This window comes from Amblyomma americanum, chromosome 1 (assembly GCF_052857255.1).
Source record: "Amblyomma americanum isolate KBUSLIRL-KWMA chromosome 1, ASM5285725v1, whole genome shotgun sequence".
NCBI lineage: Eukaryota > Metazoa > Arthropoda > Arachnida > Ixodida > Ixodidae > Amblyomma > Amblyomma americanum.
The window spans coordinates 133,581,060-133,594,826 of NC_135497.1; the positions used below are offsets into that span (position 1 = coordinate 133,581,060).

The 13,767-nt window shown below is 42.5% G+C and overlaps 1 protein-coding gene across 1 annotated transcript in view; it reads left to right on the forward strand.

Moving 5' to 3' along the window:
- Positions 1 to 1,964: 1,964 nt before the first annotated feature.
- The window catches only part of LOC144113692 (mitochondrial proton/calcium exchanger protein-like), a 45,478-nt gene continuing 33,675 nt past the window's right edge, over positions 1,965 to 13,767 (forward strand). Inside the window, exons 1-4 of the mRNA XM_077646941.1 lie at positions 1,965 to 2,194; positions 7,542 to 8,149; positions 12,550 to 12,693; positions 13,326 to 13,466. Of these exons, the coding sequence (XP_077503067.1) occupies positions 7,646 to 8,149; positions 12,550 to 12,693; positions 13,326 to 13,466 (789 nt within the window). The 5' untranslated portion in view covers positions 1,965 to 2,194; positions 7,542 to 7,645. The remainder of the gene's footprint in view (positions 2,195 to 7,541; positions 8,150 to 12,549; positions 12,694 to 13,325; positions 13,467 to 13,767) is intronic.

Genomic DNA, 13,767 nt, shown 5'->3' on the forward strand with positions numbered 1-13,767 from the left:
TGTGTGCATTCATGTCACCTAATATAATTATCTCGCCCTGTCCTCCTAGCTCATCAATGTCGCTTGCAATACATTCTAACATTTTCCTGTTTTCCTCTTTGGCATTGACCCCTGTCCACAGGTATACAAAGCCAAGGAGTGTTAGCTTGCCTGCCACTGTTCCTTTTAGCCATAAATGTTCCCTGCATCCCAGTCTAACCCTTTGAAAATTCATACTTTTATGAATGAATGCCCCAATTCTACCTCCCTTTCTGCTGCCCTCTGTTCTATTGCAATATTCCCATGCGTAGTCTGGGTTACAGGGTGGTTGCTCCATGTCTCTAAGATGTGTTTCCGCTAAACCATATACCATTAATTCCTCCTGTCTTAACTGTTCTTCTATTTCCTCCCATTTCAGTCTATTCCTGCCACCTTGCATGTTAATGAAACCTATATCTGAATTAACTTGGCCCTGGCGCTTGCGTCTCTTTCTTCCCCTATGGTTCCATTGTCCGTTTGATCTTAATTCTTCCTTCTCTACACTGGTTCCTTCAGAGCTCTGGGTCCCCCCAAAAAAGCTGTTGCCTGGCGACCTATCCTACTACCCACCTTCTTGCCAGTGGCACCACCGTAGTGGATGCCATCCTGTGCAAAAGGGTGGGGCCTAACCTCGTACACTTCCCTGTTCACCTCCATCACCTCGTATCTTAGTCGTCGACTCAATAGCCTAATTACCCGATTAGTCTCCACGACCCTCCTTTCCGTTTCGCGAGCCTGTCTCTGGACCTCTGGGATTGTGCATATGGTCACATGCACACTCTCAGAGGCCTCTCTAAGCCTACGCATCCCCACCTCCAACTGCGTCTCAAGATTCTGGCTCCTCCCCTGCAGTACATCATTGAGACCAGCATGGATGACCACAAGGTGTCCGCCATCCATGCTGCCCACCACCACCTCCCGGGCTCTGGCCATTGCATCCACCATGCACTTTCCCGACTGAGCCTCCACCTGCACCCGCCTGTCTGCCTTCACTGCCGTCAGAACGCCTCCCTCAACCCTCGCTACATTCGAGTCCCCGACCACCAGAACTCTCCTGCGCCCCAAACGTTCGCTTCCTAATTCCATCTGTTGGCCTCCGGATCGCTCTAGCTGCCTCTCCTGCCGCTGTACGCTATTGTCGCGAGTTTCCATGCCCGCTTTAACCTTTTTCATTGCGTTCTCATTTTTCTCACTCAATGCTCGCTGCACTACAGCACTGTACGATTGACGAGCCTCGTCAAACAGCACCATGCAGCGGCGACAAGTATCCAGTTTAGAGCGCACTGCATAGCGGCATTGGACGTAACCTCAGATAACCTGAACACCAGGCCACGGAAAAGATTGCGCCCATTAGAACGGCGGCACTAGGGTTCGAACCCCCCACCTCCCGCATGCGAGGAGGCTCAAATCGCAGGGAGCTACGGGCCATTTGGTGGTACCCGTTTGGGGACATTTTACCTGATTCGAAAATGGGGTCGTTTTCTCGGGATGTTTTTTGCAGGGGCATTTTTTTCTGGGGACATTTATACTGGACGCTTTTTTTCGAGGCCAAGCACCGTTCTGCTAATTACGATCATTAGGGGACCCTCACCAGCAAGAAAGCTACCTCCTTCTAGGCAAGCTGTGGCCAATATACGTCCCTGTTCTTTCCCCATAACATTTTATCAACTGTTGAAATGCGATACAAACTCGCAACCCAGCGCAAAACATTTTTAGATAGTCCGCGAACTGGACATACGGGGCTACCATCCTTTATTTCGTGCTTGGCTTGACTCTCGTATGGCTGCCTTGGTGTATTTAGGTTGAGTAAAGTTTGTATTATTGATATACCTAAAATAATTTTTTATTTAATTTAAAAATATTTTATTGAAATTTTTATTTTGTTGTTGTTTAATTTATTTTATAAGTTACGAGAAAGCGGTTGACTTTCGGTGTCTAGTCTCCGCATTACCTGCAACAGATGGCTGATGTGATGGCGTGTGGTGGGTTTTCGCCTCACGCGTGTGGTTAGCGGTAACATTAGTTCGCAGAACTTAGCATGGACACTGCGTTAATTTCTCGCCGGAAATTCCGCAGGTGTCTATGTTGTACCGAGGCGTGTAACTTAGCAGCAGGAACGTAAATCAAATCTGCCGGCTACCAGGCCTAGACTGTTCACCGTCGTCGTAAAAGAAAGGTACAGGTGACTTCTTGAGTCCCATGCTGACTCCCTGATTTCGCCTTTGGCTTCTTCTAGGTATTGGACAGATGTGCGCTCCTCTCCTGGGGAATTACCGTCTTTGCATCACTGTAGGAGCCGTACGAATTGGGATGTTGCCGTTTTCCGTGTTGGCCTCGTGTGCGAATGAATGGGTTATCTCTAAGGAAACTTTTTATCGCGTTTCGCATATTGCGAGACGCCAGCAGCGATCGTTTACTAGCGTTGGCTAGAAAGCAAAATTAATTTCGGATAACATTTGCTGTGGGATCTTTATATGTCGTGAGATCCTGCTTATGCAATCGCTGGAGAGTATCCACTGATGAATGACCTTGCAAGAGTTTTGGTAGTTGCTAAGAACTAATTCTGGTTTGAGGTCAGCTGAATGATAAAAAGCCTCTGCTTTTTTTACCTCTGAATATTGAGCAATTTGAGGCGCATTTGGTTTTGCAAAGCTTGAACGGAAGCCATTATGTGACAACTTTCAGCGGTCTTGTTTCTTCCGCACGAAACCAACAGTTTTTATGGTTACTTCCGTTGCACCTTCTGTTATTTTGTTTGCTTCCCTTTCTCTGTTTTTTTTTTCTGTACCGGATTCCTGCAGATAACAGTTCCAGGTCAAAATTTCAAGCTTGTCTACCGGTTCGCAAGCGTGATGCCTTAACCTGTGCTGTAATGGGCTTTTTCCTCTATGAATTGCGTGCATCACAGAATAGATAGCTGCCCGCAGTTTATTGTTATAGGCCGAATAAACTTAGTTTTTGTTGGTTTTTTTATTTCTCTCTTAGCAAAATAAAGTGGGTAGGGCCCAGATTAGCTGTCGTTAATGTCGCGAGTGCACGTTTCTTAAGTACAGAAAAGTACTGATCCTGTGGATATGGAAATGGGTCCTGAAAAGTTTACATTTTGGTGTAGTGCAGTAAGGCTGACGTTTTATTACTCAATGACTACTGTTAATTCAACTTATCACGACCAAATTTTTCATACTCGTGTATTAAAATAGTCCCTGTAAAGTAATATCTCAGAAAGCAAGATTGTCATGACATATGATGTTTAAAACTACTGCAGTGTCTTATGAATAAAGCTTCTCTAGGCCAGTACATATTTTTCTTGGAAATTCCAGTGTTAGAACTCCTGATTCAAGCTTTTCGTGTACCAACACTTCTGCTTGAGGATGATGCGTAAAGCGTAATTCTTGAAACGTAAACCTTGTTCTAGCTTCAAGAGCACATTGCAGTCAGGGTAGTGGGCAGCATGACTGATGTTGCCATATATGACAGTGCATGTTTGGTGGACATTCTTAATTTCAGCAAGAAAAAAATGTATATATTGCTGCTTGAATGAATGAAACAACACATGCAAGATTTTTTTATCCAAAATAAAGTTTCTCTTTGAAAAGAAAATTGAAGGAGTTGGTTCCTGCCACTACTTTGTTTTGCTTGAAAGTGGCTCTTTGTAGTGTTATCTCCCTTTGAATAAAAAATTTTAAATGTGGCATTTTGAAAAATAGCTTTAATTTGGCATTTTATTATTTTGCACCTGGTAAAGTTATAAGGCTGAGTGTTTCAACCCTCTTTTTAATTTTTTAATTTTTTCATTCTAAGATTTGCAATAGCATTTTTGGCTATCGAGCAGAGGCTAGGCAGAAATGGGAGAGAAATACCTTTCTCCCCATTCCATAAGGGATGAGTTTTTTCTTGTTTGGGCTTGGGGTGGGGAGAAGTAAAAGGGGGGAAGTTGGAGAGAGTGTGCGGGGTCGCTAAGACCGTAGAGGCCCCTCTCCACGGCATGGGGACAATTTCTTGTCACTCCCTTTCCTGCATTGCCAAAAAAAGTTGTCCCCAAGTAAAGCAAGCACACTTCATACCGAAATGAAGAAATGAAAAAAAAAAGCCAAATGTATGCAGGTCACACAAAGCATTATTTTCAAATTCAGTTGGAAAAGAGATTGCTGCCCTGAGTGTTCTGAATTAAATACTTAGACAACACATCGTAACAATAATATTAGCTTTTTTCAGTTCAATCAGAAATGTACAGATTAAGTAAAACCGAAAGTTAGATGAGTTGGTGTATGTTCATAATGAAAAAAAAAAAATGCGAAGGGAACATGAAGGTTGTGCAGGATGGTGCAGACGAGCGCTAACTCAACTGATGTTTATGCTTACATTCAGCAATAAACCTCAGTTGTGAGTTAGCACTTGTCTGCATCATCCTTTCCATTTTTCGTGTTCCCCTTGCACTATTTTTCATCAGAAATGTACAGATGTGGTCATGCCTAAGCCACTTGTTAGCTTGTGTGGCAACGCCCAACAGTATTTTAGGAGTAACGAAATGCTAAACATTTGTTAGCCGTTAGTTTGGTGGATATGTAAGAGACTGCCGCTGCAGCAAAATAAGTAGTTGTTGAAAATTTATAGAATATGTAAAATGAGCTGGAAATGAAGTGGAAAATGGTTAAAATTAACATTTTGTGCCATGTGATAATCAGCATGCTATGTACAGTTATCTTGCATTTTTGGCTCATTAGCTGTCACAATCACAGGCTTAAAACGGAATCAAAGAGTTGTAAGAAAATGTCAATCATATGCATCCCTGTTATATGTAGATTCTGCTGATTTTGTTTTGTGGTCAGGTGTACATAGGGCAGATAAGTGACAACTTAAACATAGGGGTGTGTGAATATTCGGAAATTTCGAATAACGATTCAAATATCCTTTTGTTTGATTATTCGAATGGATCAGATAGTGTATGTTAAAAATTATTCGAAACAAATTGAATATTTAAGTTTTCGAATAATTGGCACGAAGTGCGAATAAAGCCTGCTGTATTTTTCTTCCACTACTACTCCAAAAACGAGGACCATGCATGCCGCATACCATGCTGCCGCGATTGGTATGCTGAGGATGGAGGGTTCAGCACTGTTGTGTGGTCCATTCGCGTGGTGGCAGTTGTTCATAATCCATACACAGGGCGTCAGAGATGGGATGATGTGGCAGGGCCCACGCAGGTTCAGCAAACCTGGCCTTTAAGCCGGACCTTACAGGCCATGCCTCATACATAGCTTTTGCCTGTGTCATGTATTGAGATATGGTGCTAGTTGATTCTTATCTGTTATAAACAGCAAAAGTGCTTTTCTTTTGCATATAACTTTACAGTGACAAAGGACAAAGTTAATACACTGACTTAGGGTTGCGACCCCCTAATGGAGATTTTAGTTAAGTCTTTGAACAGCTACAGCTACAACTCCGAAAGCAGCACGTCGCTCTTGCGCACGATTGCTCATTGAATATTTGCACAAGTAGCAGATATTCGTGAAAATGATCAATTTGTGTTCGATTTGGTTCTCTTATTATTTAGTTCATATTCATTTTGGTTCTTAGCTAAACTGTTCATATTCAGCTCGGATTGGAAAAAGTATTATTTGCACACCCCTACTTAAACATGGTTGGGGGATATGTTGCAAATATGACACATGCACATGTTCAGTGATATATGGTGGGAATTGAAAGTGCGTATGAATTGAAACTTTTTACTTCCACTTTAGAGCTCATTGAACTTGCTCATGGTGCTTGCAATAGTTATAGTAGCTGACATTCTAGTTACTAGAAAAAGCAGTGAAAGGAAGGAATTTAGTTTGTCAGTGACATTAATTCTTGAAAAAGGCCAAGGGCCTGTGAGAAAAAAAGAAACATTACAGTGTAGATTTACAGGCTGGTGTACATAGTAAATTTTATGAAGTGTAATCAGTGTCTTGCTATTAAATATTTTAACGTTTTTATTGGTGAGCCACATGCACTGTGGTGTGATCTAGTGGCAGTAATGATAAGGATGATACAGTGAGGCACGACGCAACACTGAACAGACTCTTGAAAGTAGGGTAGAGTTTGGTCATGCGTGCTGCAGTCATTATTTTATCAAAGTGATAAGTACAGTGCCTCACACCAGATTCACTGTTGTCACCCATGGTTGCTAAATGTTTGAGAAAACTTTTTGTTTGTCGAAACAGAAAGCCATGCTTTGCTGAAAACTTGTCACAGTTCAACATAGTGAGCAAAGGAGCCATGTAGTAGCTTGTAAACTACATTTGTGTCATTTGCAAGTTGACCTTGCTCCCCTCCCGTTCTTTCCCTCCTCTTTTCTTAAGCATCTTCTAATACATTTGACATTTGTGCATTAACTCTATGTACTAGCAGTAGTAAAAGTTTAAAAAATGCGAGTGTGCATAAAAACATTTCGGCGCAGTCACTTGAGCCAGTCACCTGAAATGTCTGATGTTATGAGGGCACAAGCATGCTCCATTCGCTGGTAATAATGCCAGGCGGCTGAGTCTCGAGGCAGTGCCGAAATAATTTTTTTAGTGCACTAGCATATATAGTGGCCATTCCCTGCATTTTGTCATTGTGTGTTTGTCTGAAGCCTGCTGTTTGGGAGGTTGCCCACCTGCCCAGGTGTGTGTGCGTGTGCGCATGCACGCACACATGCAGACACATGAATGCGCGCCTGGCAACTTGCTCACTAGATTTGGAACTAACTGCCTACCGTGGCAGTGGCAGGTGGTGGTTCAATTTATGGTTGGTCGCAAGAGGTTGCTCGGGAAGTGCACGCTGGTTCTCACAAGCCCCAATGGTGGCAGCATCTGCAGTGGCATAGCGCTTAATCGTTACACCACTGGACTAGGAGTGATATGAGGACTGCTATGGATCTATCAATATAAAGCAGAGAACGACGACTTCTGCATATATGGGCATTAACCCATTATCGCTATCCGGACAACTTTGTTCTGTGAACAATAGATGTGAACACCAGAACTAAATTGAAAACTGAAACATGCTAGTGCACTAACTCTTATTTGGTCGAACTACATAAATTGGTAGTCATTTGTTTCGGAGCAACTGTATCCTATCAACTTCTGCTGATACTATCTAAGGATTGTACGCAAGATACTGTAGGTTGCTTTGGTCTAATAATCAGCAGCCATTGGATCAGAGCTGGTAGAAAGTAGATACTTTGAATAACTTATCAAATTGTACCTTATGCGATTTGGATGTCAAGAGTGAATAGTGCCATTTATCTGGTTGGGGTGTATTAATATTTGGGAGAACTGAAAAAAATAGTTATATTATGTTAAAAAAAATGGAAGAGCATACACATGAATTGAAAGATCTGTACAGCACATTTCAAGAATGCATTAATCTGTGAATTTCTGTTTTTTTCCTGTTTGGCTCTTCTTGACCACTTACATTTTTTAATCTTTTTTTTACCATTGTATGCCTATTTCTAGTCCACTTTAATGTTGTGCTTATGGTGCACTTATTTTCTTATTCAGCCTCTCGCAGGTTTGGTGCCGTACCTGGTGTGCATGGTGTCCTTCGAGTGTTAGTGTAAAACACTGCCCTTGCTGCCAGGCCAGTTCTGTAGGGTTGCTCGGCCATGCACCGGAGGCCTATCTCGTGCAGCCTCTACCTTTGGCAACTGTCCATGCTGCGGTCAGGGAGGTGTGTTGCAGCAGGCTTCCACCGCTCCTGGCCCCCATACAGGCACGTGTCGTCCTCATGGCATGGCTGCACGCCACTCTTGCATCGCCAACGAACACCACCAGCAGGAACTGTGCCTTCACACAGTGTGTTGTCACTGGTGTTGTGCCGGCCCCTATCTTTGCCGTCACAGCGGCTGTTTGAAAAGGACTCTTCCAAGGTTGAAGGCACAGTCAAGGCGCTTAAGGAAGCCGAACCGTCCACAGTAGCTGCCAAGCCAGACACACCTGCCACACCTGCACCTGTGCCACCAAAGCGGCCGCTCATCAAGAGGATCTGGGACGAGTTGGTGCACTACTACCATGGCTTCAGGCTTTTGTTCATTGACATTCGGGTCTCAAGCCGGTTGGTTTATCGGGTGCTCAATGGAGAAGAGCTAACCCGGCGAGAGCACAAACAGGTTGACTATTCATTTCTTCCAAAGCATGTTTACACTTTGAAACATTTTCTTTTTTGTTTATGTTGTCTTTAAAAGAGAGCATGAAAACTATTAGAAGTTTCTCTGGTAACTATTGCTATTAAAATCATCCAGTTGTGCACCTGCAACATTTCTGTCCTGTTAAGGGCAGACATTCACACTACGATCAGACTTTCTGTTGTAGCCTAACAGCAAGATCTTGGTCATTGTAGTGGCCATGCGTGTGCTGAACCTGAGAAACCTACTTATTCAATAAGTGTGCCAGTTTTTTTTACTAGTATTTAACTTGAAATAGGTATGCCGGGTTACATATGATGTTGTGTAGTTGTAGCATTTATCATAAAATACTTCACTTTTGTTATAATTACTGACACGTATGCTCAACTTAAATCTGACACTTAGCTGATAGTCAGCCTCATGATACCTTTTAGTTATGCTGAAAACTAGGAGTGTGTAATTATTGAGAATTTTCTAACAGTGACTGGAATATCCTTTGAATATTGCACGTTTGAACTAGTGTTCAGATATTGTGAATATTTTTTAAACAGCTCTTCGATAATTTTAAATAGTACGGTACTGATCTAAAGCATTCTTTTAGAAAAATTTTTAGGCATGTGCGAATAGTAGTTTTTCAAAACTTAATCTAATATATATATATGGCTGCCGCGGTGGCTGAGTGGTTATGGCTCTTGGCAGCTGGCCCGAAAGACGCGGGTTCGATCCCGGCCGTGGCGGTTGAATTTTGATGGAGGCGAAATTCCAGCGGCCTGTGTACTGTGCGATGTCATTGCGCATTAGAGAACCCCAGGTGGTCGAAATTTTCTGAGCCCTTCACTACGGCGTCCCTCATAGCCTGAGTCGCTTTGGGACGTTAAAACCCCATAAACCAAACCAAACCAAACCGAATCTAATATAAATAATGTTGCTAAAAACTCAATCGTTTATGCATCGAATAGTCACAGAACTGAAGTGAATACAGAGCAAATAATCTTGTGAAAGAGCAAGGTGCTAGCAATGGCACTGCTGTATGTTTCCACAATTTATGGAGTTATAACTGTAGCTGCAAAAGACGTAATACTGATCTTCACTAGGCGTATGCAACACAAGGTCAGTACGACCCCCGTTAATATGGATAACTCGAATGAACAGTTTTTCTGAGGTCCAAACATTCTCAGTGTATTTACGCCTTGTTAATATGGAAACTCTATGGCTGGGCGGTTGACAGGGAAAATTCACAGAGCCATTTTGGGCCCACATATTTTTTTCACATTAATATGGACAGTGATGAGAACATAATCTCTACTGCTGCAACCAGATGTTTCATTTTCTACAATTTTAGCACAGGACACAAGTAGAATGCAATAGAAGAGTGCAAATGACTGACTGATGGCCCTTTTCCTGTTTCATGCTTTACAAAGTACAAAGTTTCCAAGTCGTATCCCTTTACCGCCTGCTGTATTGCATTAATGCCTGTGAAGAAATCTGTGGTATCTGTTACATAGAAAGCCTAATTCAGCAGCTGTCAGTCGACTGAGTCTTGGGGTCGTAGGATGTAAGCAGTCTTAGTAGGAGTTGTCATATAGATGTGGGACGCCATCACGCGCATCAGACGTACGTCAGTCACTAGGCGCATGAAGCTACACCACATTTTTCAAGCATAATGGCAACCAGGGTAATGGGCTTGGTACTCCCAAAATTGTCTTTAAATTTAACTTCACTGATGAAGAAGCAGACCCCACCAAAGCTTGTTTTTTATATATGTTTTCTTTACAATTTGTTGTTATGGACAACTTGCTTTAAGTACAATTTTGCTTTGGAACCAAAATGACCATATTAATGAGGCACTACTGTATATTTAGTCTATGACCATCATGCAGGAAAATTACCTTTTGCTACTGATAGTGGCAGCGAATAATCTTGCACCACATCTCAGTAGATCAGAGAGGTGAGAGTTGTGTATGAGCCATGTCCTCCGAGATTAGACGTCAGAGCGGGGTTTGCTGAAGCTGCCTGGAGCCTCCTGCATCACCAAAACTTGGAGGCTGTGTACGAACATACAAATGTCGAGACTCAAATGGACTGAGTCTCAGTGCTGTGCCTTGTATCCCGTGCAGACTGATTGCAGCAGCATGTTGTGCAGCATCAGAGTGGGCCCTGTTTTTGGAATGGTTGTTGAAGAAAACTACGGTGTGTTTTATTCAAGCTGTGTGCTATTTATTTGAGAAATATTTGCAAGCTTCAGAACATATTCGATTAGTTTTGGCTAATTTTAAGCAAGCAGTATTTGGATCGTTTGACAAATGGAATAGCTCACTGGAGTTGTGGTGGTGAATCGCACGTAGCTTTGACAGTGCAGGCCGGAACAGGTTTCGATAAGCAGATTATAGAAATGCACACCCTCGCAGTGCTCCTGTTTCGACAGCAAGGCAGCTGCTGTGACGTTGGTGCAAGCTATGGATTATAGGATATTCAGTTCACTTTTCGAAAGTTTTGAATATTCACACACCCCGAACAATCTCTGAAGTGTCCATTATTCCGCCACCAGACAACATACTGTCGTAATTGACATGTGCAGGTCAGGTGGGTTAGCGCATTGTGCTGCATTCCATTCTCATGGCTGCATCCAAAAACCAGTTGATGCATCCAGGTTGTCTACTGTGACACGGTGGTACCAGTTTTATTAAACTGCATCATCTTGTAAACACAGTTCAATTTTCTACACAGACGAGGTTATGGTGCTCCATCCTTGTATTGCTCTGCCTACAAATGCTACTGCCTTGCCATCTTTTATTTTTAGTGTTGGTGGTATGTGGAATTAAACATTTTGAAGCTGCATGTCAGGCTATGAGAGATGCCTTGGTGGAAAATAACGTGGAAGATGCGAAGTCATTTTAAATTACCTGCAATCTTTAGCATGTGCTCACATTGCACAGCACATGGCTGTTTTTGCATTTTTTCTACATGGAAATGCAGACGCCATGGCTTGAATTCAACCTCGCGATATTGGGTTCGGCAATCGAATGTCAAAGCCAATGAGCTACCGTGGCAATTTTTTTATGTGTTTGTATTCACATTCTTAAAGCAAACACATGTGTGTCATGTTCATTGGCCTGTGTACTTTCCATGTGAACAGATGCCTCTGCGATGATGCTGAAACTTGGGATTGGTGAGCAAGGCAAATGATGTTTCAAGAAATGAAGTTTCCTTTGTTTTTTGTTGGGTCTCCACTTGGTGTCAGTGCCTTAACCTATTCACCTTTGTTCATATTTTATAGGTACTCATACTAAGCCATGTTACAGTTGTCCTTAAAAGTGCACTAAAGAGAATTCTGAGCTCGTCATTATACTATGGAAGTTCTATCTAAATTCTCCGAGCATTCCTATAAACTTCGAATTATTGACCTGTGTGGCCGATTTTTCTATTAAATCGGATTGAACGTCTCAGCTCCCGCCTTTATTTTGAACTGACCTCCGAGAGTAGGTGGAGTCAACCAATGCAAGGAGTGCCTTTCAGCCAGTTGCGTGGCGGCTTCACTTTTGCTTTTATTATATATACTCTCAGTCTTAGACAACATAGCCACAAATTAGGCCCATGGAAATAAAAATATGCGTGGACTCTTTGCTTTACATATCATTCTGCTGATGCCAGAGCGGAAAGCCACCATGCGAGTGGCTGAAAGGCACTTCACGCATTGGTTGACTCCTTCTTTCAGAGGTGAGTTAAAAAAAAAAAAGGCGGAGAAAAGGGTGGCCTAAACTTTCATTTTCATTTTCAAAGTGTTCAGATGACTTGTGAACCTATCAGGGACAACTCCATGGGTGCAACGCACATATTATCCTGGTTCAGAGCCACTGGTGCAGAGACAGTTGCTGGAATGTTGGTACAGATGTGTTGATAAAGTTGCTGTGCCATTTTTTACACAATGGCAGGATTGCACACAGATTCACTGGAATCTCACTGTTAATTATGCTGATGAGAACGAGATTGATGAATAATTCGTGCATAGTGATGGTCCCCTCTAGCAGGCAACTAAGTGAGGTGCAGGCTGAGCCACTTGTTTGCGAGACATTAAATCTGTTTGGATACTGTTTGGATAGACATTGCATAAATTTGCTTTGCCCTTATTTGAAACTTGGCTAATATATTTTGGTGCTATTGTGCTCAACTTCCTTACCAGTAGTGCTCATTCAGCCACTGCAAATGAGGCTGCAGTCAAAGCATGTGTGTTATGCAATGTCAGTACACATAAAAGAGCCTCAGCTGGTCTGAATTAATCCAGGGCCCTCGACCATGGCATCCCTCATAGCACATGTGTAGCTTTGGAACATTAAACTCCACAATTTACAATGCCTCTGATGCATATGCCTTCTGTTGTCTTGCAGCTCGTCCGTACTGTTTCAGATTTATTTCGACTTCTTCCATTTTCCGTGTTCATTATTGTACCGTTCATGGAGCTCCTGCTTCCTGTTGCCCTGAAATTATTTCCTAACATGCTTCCATCTACGTTTCAAACATCGTCAGCAAAGGTATGTATTGCTCAGCTAGGCTTCATTTGTATTTTCTGAATCATTTGTAGCCATCCTATAATTTGCTTAAAAGGACAGTAGGGTGCTGTGCATGTCAACCACATGCAAATTATTAGGCATTTATTTGACAGAGAAAACTATATAGCAGCTGTATTTTGCTAGTACTCGCCTATGGTGCAGAGACGTGTAAGCTAACTAAAAGGGTGCAACTTAAATTAAGGACAGCACAGCGAGCTATGGAAAGAAAAATGATAGGTGTAAAGGAAGAGGGCATAGTGGGTCAGGGATCAAAAACAATGTAATGACATCCTAATCAAAATCAAGAGGAAGAAATGGGCTTGGGCAGGCCATGTAATGTGAAGGCAAGATAACTGATGGTCCTTAAGGGTAACTGACAGCATTCCAAGGGAAGGGAAGTGTAGCAGGAGGCGGCAGAAAGTTAGGTGGTCGGGTGAGATAAAAGTTTGCAGGGATAGGGTGGCCACAGCTGGAACAGGACAGGGTTAACTGGAGAGAGATGGGAGAGGCCTTTGTACTGCAGTGGGCTTTGTTGTGCTAATGATGTGGTGATTTGAAAAGTTCTGAATGCATGGTGAATGAAACCTGGACATATGTCTCTCTTGTTTCTACAGGATGCAAAAGTGAAGAAGGAACTTAAAGTAAAGCTTGAAATGGCCAAGTTTCTCCAGAGCACTTTGGATGAAATGGCTGTTAAGAAACGAGGTGAAGCTCATTCCCACAATGCAAAGGAATTTGCAAAGTTCTGTGAAAAGGTTTGTAATAATTTGAATTATTTGTTTTTTGGTTAAGAAAATATTGCATCATTGTGCTGTTGACGTAGATATGTCATTCCAGGATGCATTTAGGCTCCAAATTCAGAGGGCTCATCCAACAGTGTTCTATGTTGTCAGTTAGCTTTTTGAAGTAACTCCTCAGGGCCACCAACCTTCTTGTGAATTTTGAGGATTTAATTGCACATTATACCAGACGAAACTGGCCATGTCTTATAACAGCTGCATACATGTGCTTGTGGTGGTCCATCGCACCTATCAAAGACCACCAGGATTGTACAAA